The 24,111-nt window shown below is 41.9% G+C and overlaps 1 protein-coding gene across 2 annotated transcripts in view; it reads right to left on the bottom strand.

Moving 5' to 3' along the window:
• LOC139424462 (rab GTPase-activating protein 1-like) overlaps positions 1-24,111 on the bottom strand; it is a 153,976-nt gene that overhangs the window by 11,468 nt on the left and 118,397 nt on the right. For both annotated transcript variants that reach the window (XM_071176371.1, XM_071176456.1), the window contains one exon: positions 9,655-9,747. In XM_071176371.1, the coding sequence (XP_071032472.1) occupies positions 9,655-9,747 (93 nt within the window). The remainder of the gene's footprint in view (positions 1-9,654; positions 9,748-24,111) is intronic.

The following is a 24,111-nucleotide window of genomic DNA, read 5'->3' as shown; positions in this document are numbered from 1 at the left end:
TAAATGTCCAGAGCTTTCGGTTGAAATCCGAGGATATGGAGAGAAAAATAGGTCCGGTATGTTCTGGTCTGAGTTGTGTTGTTCAAAACTGGCGATAGCTTTTCGAGCTAAAGGATAGCTGATGACCACAAACCGTAGTTAGCTGAATACTAACGTTAGCCAGTAAACTGACTAGCTTCTGGCAGTTGAACTGGCTAGCTTCTGGCCAGGTAAATAATATATATATATTTTTTAAATTGGTGAGGAGGGTTGCTGGAGAGTGTTTTGAAGTTGAGTTTTTGGAAAAAATATATAAAAGATATGCGAAGAAAGATGTAAATATATATATATATATATATATATATATATATATATATATATATATATATATATATATATATATATATATATATATATATATATATATATATATATTTATATATATATATATATATATACAGTGCCTTGCGAAAGTATTCGGCCCCCTTGAACTTTGCAACTTTTTGCCACATTTCAGGCTTCAAACATAAAGATATAAAATTGTATTTTTTGTGAAGAATCAACAACAAGTGGGACACAATCATGAAGTGGAACGACATTTATTGGATATTTCAAACTTTTTTAACAAATCAAAAACTGAAAAATTGGGCGTGCAAAATTATTCAGCCCCCTTAAGTTAATACTTTGTAGTGCCACCTTTTGCTGCGATTACAGCTGTAAGTCGCTTGGGGTATGTCTCTATCAGTTTTGCACATTGAGAGACTGAAATTTTTTCCCATTCCTCCTTGCAAAACAGCTCGAGCTCAGTGAGGTTGGATGGAGAGCATTTGTGAACAGCAGTTTTCAGTTCTTTCCACAGATTCTCGATTGGATTCAGGTCTGGACTTTGACTTGGCCATTCTAACACCTGGATATGTTTATTTTTGAACCATTCCATTGTAGATTTTGCTTTATGTTTTGGATCATTGTCTTGTTGGAAGACAAATCTCCGTCCCAGTCTCAGGTCTTTTGCAGACTCCATCAGGTTTTCTTCCAGAATGGTCCTGTATTTGGCTCCATCCATCTTCCCATCAATTTTAACCATCTTCCCTGTCCCTGCTGAAGAAAAGCAGGCCCAAACCATGATGCTGCCACCACCATGTTTGACAGTGGGGATGGTGCGTTCAGGGTGATGAGCTGTGTTGCTTTTACGCCAAACATAACGTTTTGCATTGTTGCCAAAAAGTTCAATTTTGGTTTCATCTGACCAGAGCACCTTCTTCCACATGTTTGGTGTGTCTCCCAGGTGGCTTGTGGCAAACTTTAAACAACACTTTTTATGGATATCTTTAAGAAATGGCTTTCTTCTTGCCACTCTTCCATAAAGGCCACATTTGTGCAATATACGACTGATTGTTGTCCTATGGACAGAGTCTCCCACCTCAGCTGTAGATCTCTGCAGTTCATCCAGAGTGATCATGGGCCTCTTGGCTGCATCTCTGATCAGTCTTCTCCTTGTATGAGCTGAAAGTTTAGACGGACGGCCAGGTCTTGGTAGATTTGCAGTGGTCTGATACTCCTTCCATTTCAATATTATCGCTTGCACAGTGCTCCTTGGGATGTTTAAAGCTTGGGAAATCTTTTTGTATCCAAATCCGGCTTTAAACTTCTTCACAACAGTATCTCGGACCTGCCTGGTGTGTTCCTTGTTCTTCATGATGCTCTCTGCGCTTTTAACGGACCTCTGAGACTATCACAGTGCAGGTGCATTTATACGGAGACTTGATTACACACAGGTGGATTGTATTTATCATCATTAGTCATTTAGGTCAACATTGGATCATTCAGAGATCCTCACTGAACTTCTGGAGAGAGTTTGCTGCACTGAAAGTAAAGGGGCTGAATAATTTTGCACGCCCAATTTTTCAGTTTTTGATTTGTTAAATGTTTTTGAAATATCCAATAAATGTCGTTCCACTTCATGATTGTGTCCCACTTGTTGTTGATTCTTCACAAAAAAATACAGTTTTATATCTTTATGTTTGAAGCCTGAAATGTGGCAAAAGGTCGCAAAGTTCAAGGGGGCCAAACACTTTCGCAAGGCACTGTATATATATACACACATACACGGGACATGACAAGACGAGGACAAAAGACGTCTGACTGCTATACCATCTTGGTATGAAAATTATATTAATATTGCATTTTCTCCCAAGTCTCTAAGTGTCTTCCCTGCAAGTCTCTAAGTGTCTTCCCTGCCCAAGACAAGCAGAGATGAAACTCTTTATGAAAACTTTACAGATGTCAACTAGGTTGAAGCAGTCATTCTATCAATTTATTACATTATTCTGGTGAGCTAGGGTTTATTTAATCTTCTAGGGCAACATGCAATGACAGAACAGAAGCGGCATAGATCTAATTATAGTCAAGTTGACTAACAAATAGCCTATCAAAATTTGATTGGTCACATACACATGGTTAGCAGATGTTATTGCGGGTGTAGTGAAATGCTTGTGTTTCTAGCTCCAACAGCGCAGTAATATCTAACAAATTACACAACATATACCCAATACACACAAATCTAAGTAGGAATGAATTAAGACTATATACATATGGACGAGCGATGTCAGAGCGGAACGGACTAAGATACAGTAGAATAGTATAATACATATACAGTAGAATAGAATACAGTATATACATATGAGATGAGTAATGCAAGATATGTAAACATTAAGTGAATGAGTAGTATAGAAAACGTAGAAAAGTATAGAAAACGGTATTTACAGGTACCACTAATCATCTTGAACAACCCCAAACCAGAAAATACAACCCCAAACAAAAAGAAATGTAACATGTAACAATTTAAAAGATTTACTGAGTTACAGCTCACATAAAGAAATCTTTAGACCGTAATCTATGGATTTCACACGACTGGCAATACAGTTATGCATCTGATGGTCACAGATAGCATTTTTAAGAGGTTAAAAAGTAGTCAGTATCTGGTGTGATCACCCTTTTCCTCATGCAGCGCGACACATCTCCTTCGCATAGAGTTGATCAGGCTGTTGATTGTGGCCTGTGGAATGCTGTACACACACCACTTAAATGGCTGTGCAAAGTTGATGGATATTGGCGGGAACTGGAATGCGCTGACATACACGTACCAAACCTGCTCTGGTGGACATACCTGCAGTCAGCATGCCACTTGCACGCTCCCTCAAAACTTGTGACATCTATGGAATTGTGTTGTGTAACAAAACTGCACCTTTTAGAGTGGCCTTTTATTGTCCCCAGCACATGGTGTTATGATGATCATGCTGTTTAATTAGCTTATTGATGTCACCTGTCAGGTGGATTAATTATTTTGGCTAACGAGAAATGCTCACTAACAGGGATGTAAACAAATGTGTGCACCACATTTGAGAGAAATAAGCTTTTTGTGCATATAAAACATTTCTGGGATCTTTTATTCAGCTCATGAAACATGGGACAAACATTTAGCATGTTACGTTTACATATTTGTTCAGTATAGATTAAAGGAGTAACTCCGGTAGGACTAAAACATTCTTCCTCACCTAAAGTTCAACTGTCGGAGTCAGTTGACGCACTAGTGTGCACTGCCTTCATAGGCCTGCAGCCTAGCTAAGCCAATAGTAACCATACCACACCTTCACAAAAGTTGCCCACATACACAGCAGCTGAGGTCCCTGGAGGTGCCATGGCGATGCCCACCTACTTGCCTTTTAGCATGGGCATCATGGCCCCCAGCACATGTACATTCTAATGTCTCCCTCAATCTTCTCTTCTCCATTTCTTCTGCTGTAGGAGACATTGAAGATGAACAAGGCAGCGTTCAAGACGGTGCTGTGACAGCTCATCTACAGCCACAGTGATGTGGATGACGACAGACAATGAAAGCTCAGAGAGACCCAAGTCAGCCGGTCGCCACTCAAATTAATGCTCCTACAAAGACCCAAAGGATTGACCCCGCCCCCCCAACACCACTGCCACTCTCTGTTATCATCTATGCATAGTCACTTTAATTAACTCTACCCACATGTACATAGTACCTCAACTAACCGGTACCCCCGCACATTGACTCTGTACCGGTACCCCCCCTGTATATATATATATATTTTTTTTACTGCTGCTCTTTTACTTGTTACTTTCATCTCTTATTCTTATCTGTATTTTTTGAAACTGCAGTGTTGGTTAGGGGCTCGGAAGTAAGCATTTCACTGTAAGGTGTTATATTTGATTGATTTGATTTGAGACAGGGTAAGAAAGAGTGAGACATGCTTTTCCCTGGCACTTTATTTATTTATGGCACTGACTGCACAAACACCTGGATCCACAGGTCTAAAGTAAATTGATCTTTGATTAGAGGGAACGCTTGAAAACCAGCATACAATTCAGTATTTTCTAGGACATCTTTCCCTGATGAAGCACATCTCGATGGCTCGATGGACACCGAATACATCAGGAATATGTCTTAAAGAGAATTTTCTCATTGGCAAAACGTTGCCGCGACATCAGCCTAGGTTCTACATTGGCATATGTAGGCCAAGGATCAACATCTCAGTGACACCTTGCCACCTTGTTATTTCTTACATTAGTACCCCAGGTCATCTTAGGTTTCATTACATACAGTCGAGAAGAACTACTGAATATAAGATCAGCGTCAACTCACCATCAGTACGACCAAGAATATGTTTTTCGCGACGCGGACCCTGTGTTCTGCCTTACAAACAGGACAACGGAGTGGATCCTATGCAGCGACCCAAAAAAACGACTCCGAAAGAGAGGGAAACGAGGCGGTCTTCTGGTCAGACTCCGGAGACGGGCACACCGTGCACCACTCCCTAGCATTCTTCTTGCCAATGTCCAGTCTCTTGACAACAAGGTTGATGAAATCCGAGCAAGGGTAGCATTCCAGAGGGACATCAGAGACTGTAACGTCCTTTGCTTCACTGAAACATGGCTCACTGGAGAGACTCTATCCGAAGCGGTGCAGCCAACGGGTTTCTCCACGCATCGCGCTGACAGAAACAAACATCTTTCTGGTAAGAAGAGGGGCGGGGGCGTATGCCTCATGGCCAACGTGACATGGTGTGATGAAAGAAACATACAGGAACTCAAATCCTTCTGTTCACCTGATTTAGAATTCCTCACAATCAAATGTAGACCGCATTATCTACCAAGAGAATTATCTTCGATTATAATCACAGCCGTATATATCCCCCCCAAGCAGACACATCGATGGCTCTGAACGAACTTTATTTAACTCTCTGCAAACTGGAAACGATTTATCCGGAGGCTGCATTCATTGTAGCTGGGGATTTTAACAAGGCTAATCTGAAAACAAGACTCCCTAAATTTTATCAGCATATCGATTGCGCAACCAGGGGTGGAAAGACCTTGGATCATTGTTACTCTAACTTCCGCGACGCATATAAGGCCCTGCCCCGCCCCCCTTTCGGAAAAGCTGACCACGACTCCATTTTGTTGATCCCTGCCTACAGACAGAAACTAAAACAAGAGGCTCCCACGCTGAGGTCTGTCCAACGCTGGTCCGACCAAGCTGACTCCACACTCCAAGACTGCTTCCATCACGTGGACTGGGAGATGTTTCGTATTGCGTCAGATAACAACATTGACGAATACGCTGATTCGGTGTGCGAGTTCATTAGAACGTGCGTTGAAGATGTCGTTCCCATAGCAACGATTAAAACATTCCCTAACCAGAAACCGTGGATTGATGGCAGCATTCGTGTGAAACTGAAAGCGCGAACCACTGCTTTTAATCAGGGCAAGGTGTCTGGTAACATGACCGAATACAAACAGTGCAGCTATTCCCTCCGCAAGGCTATCAAACAAGCTAAACGCCAGTACAGAGACAAAGTAGAATCTCAATACAACGGCTCAGACACAAGAGGCATGTGGTAGGGTCTACAGTCAATCACGGACTACAGGAAGAAATCCAGCCCAGTCACGGACCAGGATGTCTTGCTCCCAGGCAGACAAAATAACTTTTTTGCCCGCTTTGAGGACAATACAGTGCCACTGACACGGCCTGCAACGAAAACATGCGGTCTCTCCTTCACTGCAGCCGAGGTGAGTAAGACATTTAAACGTGTTAACCCTCGCAAGGCTGCAGGCCCAGACGGCATCCCCAGCCGCGCCCTCAGAGCATGCGCAGACCAGCTGGCCGGTGTGTTTACGGACATATTCAATCAATCCCTATACCAGTCTGCTGTTCCCACATGCTTCAAGAGGGCCACCATTGTTCCTGTTCCCAAGAAAGCTAAGGTAACTGAGCTAAACGACTACCGCCCCGTAGCACTCACATCCGTCATCATGAAGTGCTTTGAGAGACTAGTCAAGGACCATATCACCTCCACCCTACCTGACACCCTAGACCCACTCCAATTTGCTTACCGCCCAAATAGGTCCACAGACGATGCAATCTCAACCACACTGCACACTGCCCTAACCCATCTGGACAAGAGGAATACCTATGTGAGAATGCTGTTCATCGACTACAGCTCGGCATTCAACACCATAGTACCCTCCAAGCTCGTCATCAAGCTCGAGACCCTGGGTCTCGACCCCGCCCTGTGCGACTGGGTACTGGACTTCCTGACGGGCCGCCCCCAGGTGGTGAGGGTAGGCAATAACATCTCCTCCCCGCTGATCCTCAACACTGGGGCCCCACAAGGGTGCGTTCTGAGCCCTCTCCTGTACTCCCTGTTCACCCACGACTGCGTGGCCACGCACGCCTCCAACTCAATCATCAAGTTTGCGGACGACACAACAGTGGTAGGCTTGATTACCAACAACGACGAGACGGCCTACAGGGAGGAGGTGAGGGCCCTCGGAGTGTGGTGTCAGGAAAATAACCTCACACTCAACGTCAACAAAACTAAGGAGATGATTGTGGACTTCATGAAACAGCAGAGGGAACACCCCCCTATCCACATCGATGGAACAGTAGTGGAGAGGGTAGCAAGTTTTAAGTTCCTCGGCATACACATCACAGACAAACTGAATTGGCCCACTCACACAGACAGCATCGTGAAGAAGGCGCAGCAGCGCCTCTTCAACCTCAGGAGGCTGAAGAAATTCGGCTTGTCACCAAAAGCACTCACAAACTTCTACAGATGCACAATCGAGAGCATCCTGGCGGGCTGTATCACCGCCTGGTATGGCAACTGCACCGCCCTCAACCGTAAGGCTCTCCAGAGGGTAGTGAGGTCTGCACAACGCATCACCGGGGGCAAACTACCTGCCCTCCTGGACACCTACACCACCCGATGTCACAGGAAGGCCATAAAGATCATCAAGGACATCCACCACCCCAGCCACTGCCTGTTCACCCCGCTATCATCCAGAAGGCGAGGTCAGTACAGGTGCATCAAAGCTGGGACCGAGAGACTGAAAAACAGCTTCTATCTCAAGGCCATCAGACTGTTAAACAGCCACCACTAACACTGAGTGGCTGCTGCCAACACACTGACACTGACTCAACTCCAGCCACTTTAATAATGGGAATTGATGGGAAATTATGTAAATATATCACTAGCCACTTTAAACAATGCTACCTTATATAATGTTACTTACCCTACATTATTCATCTCATATGCATACGTATATACTGTACTCTATATCATCGACTGTATCCTTATGTAATACATGTATCACTAGCCACTTTAAACTATGCCACTTTGTTTACATACTCATCTCATTTGTACATACTGTACTCGATACCATCTACTGCATCTTGCCTATGCTGCACTGTACCATCACTCATTCATATATCCTTATGTACATATTCTTTATCCCCTTACACTGTGTACAAGACAGTAGTTTTGGAATTGTTAGTTAGATTACTTGTTATTACTGCATTGTCGGAACTAGAAGCACAAGCATTTCGCTACACTCGCATTAACATCTGCTAACCATGTGTATGTGACAAATTAAATTTGATTTGATTTGATTTGAATGTGCAAAAAGTCTCTATAATACATATTCCCAACTCAAATTTACATTTTCAATTTCATACCCGAAGGCGTTGTGCGTGCATACTGGGTTGAGGCTGCACAGCCGACTAACCACAGTCGAGCCACTCACTGGCACCACTGTTTGCACACCTGGTTTGTGAAGGTTAGAGCCAAATCAGGGAGTTATGCAGATTATGAGGATGGAGGTTGTGGGGTTGTTATAATATGAAAATTCAGTTTTTAATAAGAAAGATATTTCAAAATGTCAGATCCAGTCTGAAACGGTCCCATAGACATCTACATGCTCGTTCACTGTTTACAGGATGTCCGCTATCCGGAATCATGCTGCAGCGGCCCAACAAGAATTGTTCCACTGTACCAAGGAACAGAAGGACAAAAACATGTACATCTCCACTCAACTTAAAGGCATACCGTGTCTGCTTCATGCACCATTAAGCTATATCATCCTATAAAATAAAGTGATTTTTGTACATGCTCTGTTTTCTTTACATTAGTAAATTAGAGCTAGCTCACTAGCTAACTCATAACCAAAACATACATTTGATTAGCGAGCCCATTACTAATGGCTAGCGAGCAAGGTAAATCTACTAGCCAGATGTCTAAGTTACTATGGGCTGAACAACGCTAGGTAACTAACTACTAGTCACTTGAAGATAGTAACGTTTTTCAGGTTGCAGTCATCTAATATGTCCCTCCTTTTAGTGTAGAAAGGTTATAACATAATGAAAATGTATATGATTTATGTGGCATAATTATTCATGAGGATGTGTTCATCTCATTCCAGGGGGGTCAGTCATCCTTCCCTGACTAGCCTAGCTATCTGTGTGTGCATTGGGTACGTCTCTGTTTCAGAGGGGAATATTTTTCCTGAGCATTTTAAGCCCTGCCTACTCAAACTTGGTGGGAGAGTTGTCTGTCTAAAGAGAACCCTGCTCAGAACATTTTTTACCCCCCATTTGGAAAAGTCAGAGAAAAGCTGAAGGAATACGTACTGTAGCTCCAAGGTCAGGGATATCTGAGACTAACAGGATGAGGTTAGGATTGTATTGGATTACGTTATTCCCAATCATCCCTATGAATAATTCCAATAGTCAGGAGGGGAAAGCTCTTTCCTCTTCCATATCTTTCACTCATTACAAAAATGCTCTACCCCTTTCTCTTCACTGAGTGTGTGTGCCTGGCATAGTCTACAAGACTAGATGGAGGGGCCTGATGTGGTCTAGACCTGAGCAGAGACTGGAGGGAGGGGCCTGGCATGGTCAAGAACAAATTCTTATTTTCAATGACGGCCTAGGAACAGTGGGTTAACTGCCTTGTTCAGGGGCAGAACAACATCTTTTTTTTTACCTTGTGAGCTTGGGGATTCGATCTAGCACCCTTTCGGTTACTAGTCCAATGCTCTAACCACTAGGCTATCTGCCGCCCCAAGTATCATCTATATTTACAAACAACCCATTTTCAGAGATCCAATTCTTGAGGTATACAAGCGCAGTGAGGGGGCCCGCCTAAGTAACTCTAGCTATGGGAATTTAGTGGCTCAATGGGGATTAAGTAGAAGTGAGGCCTCTAAACACTGATAAAGGGTCAGATATTGTGTCATCTGCCATATTGGGGGTAGAGTAATCTGATTCAAGAGCAGTGGGTAAGACACGATTGTGGGTAGTCTGTTTCTTACCTGGTAGCGGTCGATGGGGTCCTCCTGCTGCAGCTGGCTCTCTCTCAGGGTCTGGTACTCCTTCTCAAACTTCTTCAGCTTCTTGGTGGGAACCTGGAGGGGTGACAGGAGGACAGCTAAGTGATTGTTGTTGGATGGAATTGTCTTAAAAGGTGCAACCACAGCCATGTGGGATCTATCTTAACATAAATTACAGCAGCTTGCCTTCTAGTGTGAAAGAGCTTCTAAACCACTAGATGGCAATGGGGAGACAAACAGGACTAAAACATTCAGCCAGTTCTGTTTCTCCAAATGGATGTAATGCAAAGCTCAGTTTACTGAGATCCCGGTGAGCTGGCAATGTAGCAACCTTCTAACTGAAGGCAAAACTAGGGTTTCCACAGCATATCTTATCACTTTCATCACCCGACTGATGGAACAGAAACAGAACAGTATAAACACTCCTCTTAGAACTGCATCAATGTACACTTAACTATTCACTATTGCTTTTACTAGAGAAATGTATTAACTGTTACATGCCTTTAGCCTTGGCACAAAATGGCTGCCGTCTGTCTCTCCTGAGAGCAGTGACATCACACATCCCCCAAAGACACACCTCAAAACTACTCTGTGCAGAGTAGTTTACATCATGTTCACCTGTTGATTTACATTCCAGCTAACCACTCTACCCTCATTTTCCCAGCACAATAAACACAGCAGGAGCTGAACAACAGGCAGTACAAGTTTCATGAAGAAACCTCTTCAAAAAGCCAAAAGTCAGAACTACCAAGATAACACCAGTGTTTTTTAACACTTCAAAACATGACAACACATTTAGTCAAGGCTCTCTATGCCAGCCAGATCTGTGCCTAAGGAAATGGTATCCTAGGGTGGCTCAGCCCTTGGCGTTGCCATGGCACCTGCTGCTAGGATGTGGTTTACAGGTTTGTCTGGGGCAAAACAAGCCACAGAGGGGCGGGGCTTTGTTAATGGATCCAGCCACCAGAGGCCCCTACGAGAGAGGGGGGGGGGAATCAGCTCACTGGCTGATTCCACCAGAGATAAAAGCTCACAGAGGAGAGGGTGAAATACCACAGTGTGCCATCACAGCAGCAATATTTGTGACCTGTTGCCACAAGAACAGGGCAGCCAGTGAAGAACAAACACCATTGTAAATACAACCCATATTTATGTTAATTTATTTTCTCTCTTGTACTTGAACCATTTGCACATCGTTACAACACTGTATATATACACATAGTATGACATTTGTAATGTCTTTTGGAACTTCTGTGAGTGTAATGTTTACTGTTCAATTTCATTGTTTATTTCACTTTTGTATTTTATCTACTTCACTTGCTTTGGCAATGTTAACATATGTTTCCCATGCCAATAAAGCTCTTAAATTGAATGAGAGAGGGAGGGAGAGGGGGGTAAATGGGAGCTCATTGTTTGAAGAAGACAGAAGGGGAAGGAAGAGCAAGAGCAGAGACAGAAGAGAGGAAGATAGGAATTCACTGGCTGAGAAAGAGGGAAGACAGAGGGAGATGAGTAAAAAGAAAGGGCAAGTGCAGGAGAGAGAGAGAGGGAGAGCTGGTAGTCCCATCCACCAAACTACCAGCTGTGACACAGGGAAGGGACTCAGGGGGTATGCTAATTTGGTATAGAGCAGACCTAACTCACTATTCAATTAATCAAAACAGGAACATTTTACATGTGGCTAGAAATTCGAAAGGAAATGATCACAACAGAGAAAAATGTCCTCCTGTGTGCTACCTATATCCCCCCACTAGGATCCCTATAATTTAATGAAGACAGCTTTTCCATTCTGGAAGGGGAAATCAATCATTTCCAGGCCCAGGGACATGAACTAGTCTGTGGTGATCTAAATGCCAGAACTGAACAAGAACCTGACACACTCAGCACACAGGGGTACAAACACCTACCTAGAGGTGACAGCATTCCCTCCCCCATATGCACAACCAGACTATCACAACCAGCCATGATTGGGAGTCCCATAGGGCAGTGCACAATTGGCCCAGCGTTGTCCGAATTTGGCCGGGGTAGGCTGTCATTGTAACTAAGAACTTGTTCTTAACTGACTTGCCTAGTTAAATAAAGGTTTTAAAAAAATAAAAATAATAATACAAACTACTACAACATAACCAACAAAAACAGGTCACAAATCCTGCAGCTCTGTCGCACGCTGGGTATGTACATAGTCAATGGTAGGCTTCGAGGGGACTTCTACGGTAGGTACACCTATAGCGCGCATCTCTTGGCAGTAGTACTGTAGATTGCTTTATCACTGACCTCAACCCAGAGGCTCTCAGAGCCCACTGACACCCCTATCAGATCACAGCAAAATCACAGTCTACTTGAACAGAGCAATACTCAAATCATGAGGCATCAAAGCCAAAGGAGCTGAGTAATATTAAGAAATGCTATAGATGGAAGAAAAGTAGAGTGGAAACCAAACAAAACAAATTCAATCCCTTTTAGACAACTTTCTGGAAAAAGCATTTCACTGTAATAGTGAAGGTATAAACTTGTACAGTATATTTGACCTCTAAGCTTCCCTATCAAAGCTAAGAATTTCAAGCAGACAACCTAAGAAAATTAACAATGACAAATGGTTTGATGAAGAATGCAAAAACCTAAGAAAGAAATTCAGCAACCCATCCAAGCAAAAACGGAGACCTTGAAAACCTGAGCCTAGGCCTTCACTATGGTGAATCACTCAAACAACACAGAAATACACTACGGAAAAAGAAGGAACAGCATGTCAGAAAACAGCTCAATGTAACTGAAGAAAGCATAGACTCTAACGACTTCTGGGAACATTGGAAAACACTACACAAACAGCACAAAGAGTTATCTATCCAAAATGGAGATGAATGAAGAAGTGGTTTATCCATACTTTTTGGCCCTATAACAAAGAACAGCAAAAACATATACAGGATCAAATACAAATCTTAGAATCAACTATTAAAGAATACCAGAACCCACTGGATTCTCCAATTACATTGAATGAACTACAGGACAAAATACAAACCCTCCAACCCAAAAAGGCCTGTGGTGTTGATGGTATCCTTAATGAAATTATCAAATATACAGACCACAATTCCAATTGGCTATACTTAAACTCTTTAACATCATCCTCAGCTCTGGCATATTCCCCAATATTTGGAACCAAGGACTGATCACCCCAATCCACAAAAGTGGACACAAATTTGACCCCAATAACTACCGTGGGATATGCGTCAACAGCAAACTTGGGAAAATCCTCTGCATTATCATTAACAGACTCATACATTTCCTCAGTGAAAACAATGTAGTAAGCAGATGTCAAATGGGCTTTTTACCAAATTATCGTACAACAGACCACATATTCACCCTGCACACCTTAATAGACAAATAAACAAACCAAAACAAAAGGCCAAGTCTTCTCATGCTTTGTTGATTTCAAAAAAGCTTTTGACTCAATTTGGCATGAGGTTCTGCTATACAAATTGATGGAAAGTGGTGTTGGGGGAAAAACATACAACATTATAAAATCCATATTCACAAACAAGTATGCGGTTAAACATTATTTCTACAGGGCTGTGGGGTGAGACAGGGATGCAGCTTAAGCCCCACCCTCTTCAACATATATATCAATGAATTGGCGAGGGCACTAGAACAGTCTGCAACATCCGGCCTCACCCTACTAGAATCTTTCGTCAATTCTCCATTTGCTGAAGATCTGGAACTTCTGTCCCCAACAAAGCAGGGCCTACAGCAGCACCTAGATAGTCTGTACAGATTCTGTCAGACCTGGGCCCTGACAGTAAATCTCAGTAAGACAAAAATAATGATGTGCCAAAAAATGTCCAGTTGCCAGGACCACAAATACAAATTCCATCTAGACACCATTGCTCTAGAGCACACAAAAAAACTATACATACCTCGGTCTAAACATCAACGCCACAGGTGTCATGATGCTGGCCTGGGGGTAGGTTTATGACAGTCATAAATACCTCTCCCCCCTTTTTTCCTCTCTCTACCCTACTGATGTGACTATTGAAAATCCCTTGGTTAACATAGAGATTCTGAGAACATCAGAAGGTGGGGGGGAAATGAACCATATTTTGGTAATCCAACCAGTTCAACATATGCGTTGGTACGTAATGAATATGATGTCAGTTCGGTTGTCATCTGAGACATTCTCATCAATGATGGATGACATAAACGGTACAGCGGAAAGTCTACACATTATAGTTATCAGATTCACATGGAATTGTTGTGCAATTTAAGTGTTTGAATATGAAATTATTTGTGAGGGGATGAAATGTGATTTTAGCTTCTAAGATGTGAGAATTGGGTTTTCATGAGTGAATTAGGCCTGACTCAGTGGCCCGCCCACGTGAAGAGACATTGGTTATAAACTATGAAACACGCCCTCCTCTCCCTTCCTATATAAAGCCTTGAAAGCCAATTTACCACCAGATACTTTCATCCGAGGACAGGAAGATATGTTGGCCAATAAGACCAGCATCTACAACCAACCTATTGAAGCGCAGCTCAGAGTAAATATTCCTTGGATTTTCCTTTTCCAAATGGGCGGTAATTTAGAATGCATAAGATCCTGTATTTACGATAGAGACATCGCTTCTCGATTTGTTCTTCAGTCTTCCAGCTCTTTCACTCAAACTCAACTCCCCTTTTCTTTGTGTAACCGGCTGTCATATCTGTTCTGTCCGCTAGGGACGTTTTCCTTTATGACATAATTTGTAATCAAGGTATGATTCATTCTGTGTATATGTAATTCTGTTTGATTAATTAGGTATTTAGTAAATAAATATTTAAACCCAATTTTGTATTGCTGATTCAACTTGTTAGCCAGGGTTCGCGAAGATAACCAAGAATTTACAACTTTCAGATGAGACTGAAATAAGGTGACAATTAATATTGACTGCTATTGATGTAAAATATTAATAGGTCTTTAAGAGTTTATTCGGAAGATAACTGCTCTATAAATATTATTTTGTGGTGCCCCGACTTTCTAGTTAATTACATTTACATGATAAGCTCAATCAGGTAATATTAATTACAGAGAAAGGATTTTATAGAATAGCATGTCATATTACTTAATCCGGCATAGCCAAAGACACGACACAAGTAACTTCCACAAAGCCGTTAACATTCTGAGAGACAAGGCAAGAAGGGCCTTTATGCCATCAAAACGAACATATTAATTAGGATCTGGCTAAACATACTTGAATCAGTTATAGAACCCATTGCCCTTTATGGTTGTGAGGTCTGGGGTCCTCTCACCAACCAAGAATTCACAAAATGGAACAAACACCAAATTGAGACTCTGCATGTAGAATTCTGCAAAAAATATCCTCAGTATACAATGTAAAACACCAAATAATGCATGCAGAGCAGAATTAGGTCGGTACACGCTAATGATCAAAATCCAGAAGAGAGCCGTTAAATTCTACAACCACCTAAAAGGAAGCGATTCCCAAACCTTCCATAACAAAGCCATCACCTACAGAGAGATGAACCTGGAGAATAGTCCCTTAAGCAAGCTGGTACTTGGGCTCTGTTCACAAACACAAACAGACCCTACAGAGCCCCAGGACAGCAACATAATTCACCAATCCAAATAATGAGAAAACAAAAATATATTTTTTTACAATGTGTCAAGTAATTCATAAAAAAATAGAGCAAACTAGAATGCTATTTGGTCGTAAACAGAGAGTACAAAGTGGCAGAATACCTGACCACTGTGACTGACCGTAAACAGAGAGTACACAGTGGCAGAATACCTGACCACTGTGACTGGCCCAAACTATAGACTCTGTGAGCATAGAAAAGACAGGCTTTGTGTACACGCCCACAAGGTGGAGGTGGAAACTGAGCTGCACTTCCTAATCTCCTGCCCAATGTATGACCATATTAGAGACACATATTTCCCTCAGACTACACAGACCCACAAAGAATTTGAAAACAAACTCATTGATAAACTCTCATATCTACTGGGTGAAATAACACAGTGTGCCATCACAGCAGAAAGATTTGTGACCTGTTACCACAAGAAAAGGGCAACCAGTGAAGAACAAACACCATTGTAAATACAACCCGTATTTATGTTTATTTATTTTCCCTTTTCTACTTTAACTATTTACACATAAGACATTTGAAATGTCTTTGGGAATTTTTTCGAGTGTAATGTTTACTGTAAAAAAAGTTTTTCACTTTTGTTTATTATCTATTTTACTTGCTTTGGCAATGTAAACATATGTTTCTCATGCCAATAAAGCCCCTTAAATTGAAATGTAATTTAGAGAAAGGGACAGGAGATAAAGCGAGATGAGAGCCTGAGAAAGAGGAGATAGAGAGAGATGAGAGAGACAGAAAGAGAGAGTATGGGTGGGTTTTCCTGTGTGCCATAGTTATACAGTGACTGGAGTCGTCAAGAGGCTCTCAAGGGTACAGTCACACAATAGGTGGTGGTTGGGATGAAAACACTGGTTTGTGACAAGTTGCTCTGTTATTGCCTTGTGTCATGAGGCCAATGTTGTATATTTCCTGCATGGAATGGAGTAAAAATATGCATATTGTACTACTTACTGTAGGTTTATAAAAAGAAGACATATTGTACTGGGTTTATAAAGAAGACATATTGCACTGGGTTTATAAAGAAGACATATTGTACTGGGTTTATAAAGAAGACATATTGTACTGGGTTTATAAAGAAGACATATTGTACTGGGTTTATAAAGAAGACATATTGCACTGGGTTTATAAAGAAGACATATTGTACTGGGTTTATAAAGAAGACATATTGTACTGGGTTTATAAAGAAGACATATTGTACTGGGTTTATAATGAAGACATATTGTACTGGGTTTATAAAGAAGACATATTGTACTGGGTTTATAAAGAAGACATATTGCACTGGGTTTATAAAGAAGACATATTGTACTGGGTTTATAAAGAAGAAATATTGCACTGGGTTTATAATGAAGACATATTGTACTGGGTTTATAAAGAAGAAATATTGCACTGGGTTTATAAAGAAGACATATTGTACTGGGTTTATAATGAAGACATATTGTACTGGGTTTATAAAGAAGACATATTGTACTGGGTTTATAAAGAAGACATATTGCACTGGGTTTATAAAGAAGATATATTGCACTGGGTTTATAAAGAAGACATATTGCACTGGGTTTATAAAGAAGACATATTGCACTGGGTTTATAATGAGGACATATTGTACTGGGTTTATTATGAGGACATATTGCACTGGGTTTATAATGAGGACATATTGCACTGGGTTTATAATGAGGACATATTGCACTGGGTTTATAATGAGGACATATTGTACTGGGTTTATAAAGAAGCCGTATTGCACTGGGTTTATAAAGAAGACATATTGCACTGGGTTTATAAAGAAGACATATTGCACTGGGTTTATAATGAAGACATATTGTACTGGGTTTATAAAGAAGACATATTGTACTGGGTTTATAAAGAAGACATATTGTACTGGGTTTATAAAGAAGACATATTGCACTGGGTTTATAAAGAAGACATATTGCACTGGGTTTATAATGAAGACATATTGTACTGGGTTTATAAAGAAGACATATAGTACTGGGTTTATAAAGAAGACATATTGTACTGGGTTTATAAGGAAGACATATTGCACTGGGTTTATAAAGAAGACATATTGCACTGGGTTTATAATGAGGACATATTGTACTGGGTTTATAAAGAAGACATATTGTACTGGGTTTATAAAGAAGACATATTGTACTGGGTTTATAAAGAAGACATATTGCACTGGGTTTATAATGAAGACATATTGTACTGGGTTTATAAAGAAGACATATTGTACTGGGTTTATAAAGAAGACATATTGTACTGGGTTTATAAAGAAGACATATTGTACTGGGTTTATAAAGAAGACATATTGTACTGAGTTTATAAAGAAGACATATTGTACTGGGTTTATAATGAAGACATATTGCACTGGGTTTATAATGAGGACATATTGTACTGGGTTTATAAAGAAGACATATTGTACTGGGTTTATAAAGAAGACATATTGTACTGGGTTTATAAAGAAGACATATTGTACTGGGTTTATAATGAAGACATATTACACTGGGTTTATAATGAGGATACTAAACAGCCTGTTGCCTGGACATTACCTTCTTTCTTCACTAGCCTACTTAGCCATGAATAATGTACACCTGACCCTTACCCTGTGGGACCGGGGTGGCAAATATACCTCCCCTAGGTTATCAATTACCCACAATACAGATACTCCATTGTTAGCAAGCCATCTGCCCATGTCGTTTGTTCTCAGCCTGATAGCATGCTAGGCCCAGTGTCTTAAAACATATATGGACACCATGAACTCACCAGTCCTGATGTAAAATATTATTACAGACAGGAATCCATAAACAGTTCAAGAAGCAGTCAAACCTGTTCCATGCTGTATTTTGTAACTTGTAAAGGGCTAATAGATGTGTGTGGTTGATAAGATAGCCTATCAGCATTGTTTATGCTCCACTGGCCTTGGTTGTACCCAGTGAACAACAGGAACTTTACGAAAGGACCCTCCATCCCCCTCGGCCCTTCTGTTCCTGACGACTGAACACAAGTGTGTGTTTAAGTGTGTGACGCCCTGGAAAGATACCAACACAAGCTCTGGGAGGAGAGGAGAATGGTAGAGCGAAGGGAGCCATTAGGGCCGGCATTATACCAGTATCGCAACACCCGTTAGTATCATGGCAAGTAAACCAAAAAAAGGAAGCAGATTTGACTTATTTAGGGAAAAACACCCTGAATATTGGAAACAAACACCATAATGTTGTCATCAAGAGTCACATATATTTATTTTTCAAGCTACAGAACACAATGTTACATACTGCAGGATTTTAAAGAACCAAAGAGTTTGGTCTGCCTGATGTTTTCATTTTTGCCATGGTATTGTCACCGCCCTAGGAGCCATTATCTGAAAACAATATGAAAAGGAGAAAGAGTGAAGTCGAGAAATAGAAAGAAAGAAATACTGCTGATGAAAGAGCTTTCATCTGAAAAAGAATATGCCATAGAAGCTTGTCCATGTGTGTGTGAGAGAGCGAGAGAGAAAGCAAGAGAGAGCGAGAGCGATAGCGAGAGAGAAAGCGCGAGAGAGAGAGCGAGAGCTGATGAGTAGCCCAACCGTCTCTCGAAGGTGTGAAGTGACTTGCAAAATTGACCTGCAGAGAAAGAGCAAGAGCCAAAAAACAAAACCACACAAAGCTTCCATACACCCCTACAGTTTTGATTTCAGATGACAACATAATATGGAACCTTCTGGAAAAGAAGGCACAAGGTTTCCCCCTCCAGCCCACTCGCCCCCGTCCTCTTCTTCCCCCAACACACTCATTCTTCCCCTCGCACATTCAGTCATATCTGACCACAGACAGCCTTGAAAGTGGCAGAAGATGACACTATTTCACCCTCACTTTTTCCATTGAAGTTGTATATAGGCCATCAGCATTCCCCTTTATGACTATTAACAGGCCCATAAAACACAGCTAATGATAGCCCTCTAATGTCGCTCACTAAAACCAATGATCATTTCAACATTATCCACACTAATTTCGCCATCTCTGAAGTAGCTTCCTATCTAGCCATTTATCCATGAGCCATACAAAATGTATTTCCAATGCTTAAACATATGAAATTATATTTCTTATGCTAAAATATGCCGTTGATATATCCCACATCTAAAATATGCCATACAAGATATATTCCCAAAGTTAAAATTATGTGGACACCTGCTCCTCAAACATCTCATTCCAAAATCATGGGCATTAATTAATCATGGGCACCGATCTCAACAAACTATTTCTGTATGGACATTCCTTTGTGTTCAGGGGCATTGTCATGCTGAAACAGGAAAGGGCCTTCCCCAAACTGTGTGTGAGACAAGCACAAAGTTGGAAGCACCGAATCGTCTACAATGTCATTGTATGCTGTAGCGTAAAAATGTCCCTTCACCGGAACTAAGGGGCCTAGCCCGAACCATGAAAACAGCCCCATTATTCCTCCGCCACCAAACTTTACAGTTGACACTATGCATTGGGGCAGGTAGTGTTCTCCCGACATCCGCCAAACCAGATTTGTCTGTTGGACTGTTTGGCCATAATGACCATTGTTATGTTTGGAGGAAAAAGGGGGAGGCTTGCAAGCCAAAGAACACCATCCCAATCGTGAAGCACGGGTGCTTCATGTTGTGAGGGTGCTTTGCTGCAGGAGGGACTGGTGCGCTTCACAAAATAGATGGCATCATGAGGAATGGAAATTATGTAGATATATTGAAGCATCATCTCAAGACATCAGTCAGGAAGTTAAAGCTTGGTCGCAAATGGGTCTTCCAAATGGACAATGACCCCAAGCATACTTCCAAGGTTGTGGCAAAATGGCCTAAGGACAACAAAGTCAAGGTATTGGAGTGGCCATCACAAAGCCCTGACCTCAATCCTATAGAAAATTGTGGGCAGAACTGATAAGCGTGTACGAGCAAGGAGGCCTACAAACCTGACTCAGTTACACCAGCTCTGTCAGGAGGAATGGGCCAACATTCACCCAACTTATTGTGGGAAGCTTGTGGAAGGCTACCCGAAATGTTTGACCAAAGTTAAACAATTTAAAGGCAATGCTACCAAATACTAATATAGTGTATGTAAACTTCTGACCCACTGGGAATGTGATGAAAGAAATAAAAGCTGAAATGAATCACTCTCTCGACTATTATTCTGACATTTCACATTCTTAAAATAAAGTGGTGATCCTAACTGACCTAAGACAGGGAATCGTTACTAGGATTAAATGTCAGAAATTGTGAAAAACTAAGTTTAAATGTATTTGGCTAAGGTGTATGTAAACTTCCGACTTCAACTGTACAGTGAATATTGGAGGCAGTGACAGCTGGGGGCTATGTAGAGCAATGAGAACCAAAACAGACTGTCTTGAGTTCTAAATGGCACCCTATGACCTAAGTAATGTACTAATGGACAAAAGTATAGCATTATATAAGGAATAGGGTTCTATTTGGGATATAGCCTAAGTATAAGCTAACCTTGAGCCACTGTTAGAATATGCCAGTGTTCATGAGGCTCAGCTCTCCAGTGATAACCTATGTACAGTCACTCCTTTCTAGTACAACAGCCGGCTATAACCCACAGGCACACAACAGTTAGAGATTACAGTACAATGTTATACATTCCTGTTCAATACTAGACCCTCACATAATACACAGTTAAGGCACGTGCGTATGTATGCACAGTGCCCACGTGTAAGAAAGAACACATTATCGCTCATATAGACATAACAAAAAACATGTATGTCAATGTTGGGGTCAATTGCAATTCAACAAATCCATTGCAACTCAATTCAGAGTGTTGAAAATGGTTCTTGATTTGAATTTCAATGTGTGATGATGACCTAATGTGAGAAGTAGCCATAGAACTGAGCCCAGCTGATAGGAAATGCATGTTGTGAATCTGAGACAAGCACAGTGTTCTCGACTAGACCTGACAGACTGTGCACAGGGGGAATATTGGCTAGCTCTGTGGCATAATGGTGCCTGCCTTACCTGGCTGAAAGAATTGGAATATTGAAATGACTGCACTTATCTAAGGATTCAAAACAGCCATTTCAGGAAAAATTGGGTCGTGTTTTGACTTAGATGACCAACCTCAAACATACACACAAGCATGCATGCTGGGTGAAGAGTAATCCATCTTTAATATAAACAAACTGACAGTTGTAATTTCATTAGTATCCTGAGGTTAAGCTGACTGGAGAGGGGGAAAAGATTTCCATGAGAACACACTGACAACCACTGAACTATAACTACAATGTGAATACTAATGTATGTGTGTCAACGCACACGCTACAATCTACAAGACAGCAGGAAGGATAGTTCTCGCTACTGAAAAAAAGAAAGCAGTGTTTCCTTTAGCCATTCTCAGGCAGTAAAATAGTGCATGAACAGAGTTGAGTTGCCAAAGTAGCCAGGACTGAGGAGGGACAGACCTACCACAGGTTTGGGAGGCTTGGAGAGGGCCACCAGGCTAGCCAGGATATCCTCCTCACAGATCTGATTGATGACGTGGGCATCGTACGCCACCGTGATAGAGATCTCTTCCATCATCTTGGCACAGGGCAGTCAATTCCACAGGTGGATGAAGTGGAAAAGAGTAAAGGGGTGGAAGAGAGGAGTGGAGAGGAAGAGAAGAGTCAACAGGTCTATCAGAGAGCCTGAGGAGTGACTGGCCTCTTTCACAGTCACTCAAGGTACAAGCCACGCCCCTAAGGGAGGGTGTGATGGAGAGAGGGAGGGAGGAGCCCTGCAGAACAACACACCTGTTGTATTTCTCTCTCCCTCTGATGCTTGGTGTTCTCAAGCGTGTTGTGAGGAGGATAGTGTGTCTTTCGTTCCCCCTCTTCCTCAGAACTGCCAGGCTGGTATTCCTCCTTTCTTCCTTTCCTCCATTTGTTTGTCCTCCAATCCGTGGCGTATTTCCAGCTCCTCTTGGGTTGCACTCCCGGTATTATTTTCCACTCCCTTCGGTCTTAGTAAGATGAAGTTTGGTTTAGACACACTCGGAGATGGCTACACACACCAACACACATGCACACACTTCCAACTGTGTGTTTCAGTATGTGTGAGGAAGTGTTGGAGCTGTCAGACAAACCACAATGACTCGATGTGTTAACTGCCCCCGCAGTCTGCATACGTCACACACTGCATGTCCTCCCCAAAAAAGTTTCAAAACGAAACAATGTGAACAAAAATAAAAAAACGACTGCAGACACAGCGCGTATGATGTTTGAATTCAAGGTGACACAAAAAAACTAAACCACACAGCTGTCTGTAGCGCTGCCTGCAGCCTGACTTATCAGGACCCCACCTTGGTAAGCTTTAGCGTTAGCTTCAGTAGTTCCTGCTGAGACTCTGCCCAGTTCTCTTAGGAGATGTCCCTGGTGGGGAAAGGCACTGTACACAACATTCTCATCCTTTATTCCTTCTTCCCTTCTTCATTCTCTCAAGGGAGTAGCGTCTAAGAAACAGCAACCACTCCCTCTCTCTTGCTCTCTCTGTATCCACTTATTCTAAATGGTGAAACTGCTGAGCATGAAACGTCTCCCAGAGGGCTGTCAAAGGCAGGCAGAAGAAATCATATTAATCAATCAAATCATGCCCCTTCGGTAGACATCCCAATTTGATTTTTAAATGGATTTAAATCCTATATGTTCCAAGGCGTCGATAAATCTCATTTTTGTCCTGGAAATGTCTCAAAGTCTCCTCAACATTGTTATTGGGGTGTTTAAGTGCTGTGAAATGTAAATCATTTCCCCATAATCCGAAGGGGTTGTTAGTCGCTGAAAGCTTAGCATCGCTCCCCAACTAGCAGGTGCCAGTGAATTCTTGTACTCGACTAAGCTGCTTAGGAGTCAAGTTGATCCGCTTCAGACATCAACAAAAAAAATGTAAGGACAATATAAATTGAGCAGGCTGGCTTATATTTCCTTCCTTGGCACTCATGAACATATGAGGTATATCATCAACTGATTCAATTCTGCACTTGTCCATGGGGAAGTATAGTTCCATTGACAGGGTATGATGGTTGTAGTTGCCAGTAGACACTGTGCTTCATTCCTTCTAACGACACCAAGTTCTGTGATGAGAGTATCTCTCGGACTCCGTGAGATTTGTCTCCTGAGAGAAGGGAACACACATGCACACACATCTTCCACAAAAAGATGTGAAAAAAGGGTTTAAAAAAGGACAAGATGCAAAAATAGAGTGGCTAATTCTGGAGACTAGGCTCTTCTCTGTCAAAACACCTCAGGCACAATGTCACTTCAGAGGACATTGAAGAGAGAATTGAAATCCCAAGATGAGAGAGCTGCTGCTGTTGCCCAATCAGGCAATTCATATGAGTGGTGGGGTCCTGTAACACACACACGGTTGTGCCATTCTGGTGTGTGTGTGTCTTTTGGGAGGTCAATGGGGGTCGATGTGCTGACGCTGCTTCTTGTATGGTCCTCCCTTGAGTGAGGAGGGGGAAGGGAGAGAGTGGATGATAACAGTTTAACAATTTCTCCCTACACTAGGTCAGAGTCAAGGCAGTTGCTTGGATGCCCCAGAGCATGAACGTCCCTCGTATTACACAGCAGTTCCTAGGCCAGTCGGTCAGATATTCAGAAGGTTGCTATTACACGTTAAGCTCCCAAGAGACTCGATGGCCACCACAATCACCGTCAAGACCTTATTTTAACCGCCAGTCGATTTGATTTCCTCCGAGTGGTTAAAGCTAAACAAACAGCCATGCAGGCTCAGAGTACAGACTGGTTCCATCTGTCTCTTCAGTCGCACTGCAGAGTTTGTCTCCAGCCAAAGGTGATTCTCTCTCT

The sequence above is a fragment of the Oncorhynchus clarkii genome, chromosome 1 (assembly GCF_045791955.1).
Source record: "Oncorhynchus clarkii lewisi isolate Uvic-CL-2024 chromosome 1, UVic_Ocla_1.0, whole genome shotgun sequence".
In the NCBI taxonomy this organism is placed as follows: domain Eukaryota; kingdom Metazoa; phylum Chordata; class Actinopteri; order Salmoniformes; family Salmonidae; genus Oncorhynchus; species Oncorhynchus clarkii.
This window is presented reverse-complemented; position numbering and strand designations above follow the sequence as displayed.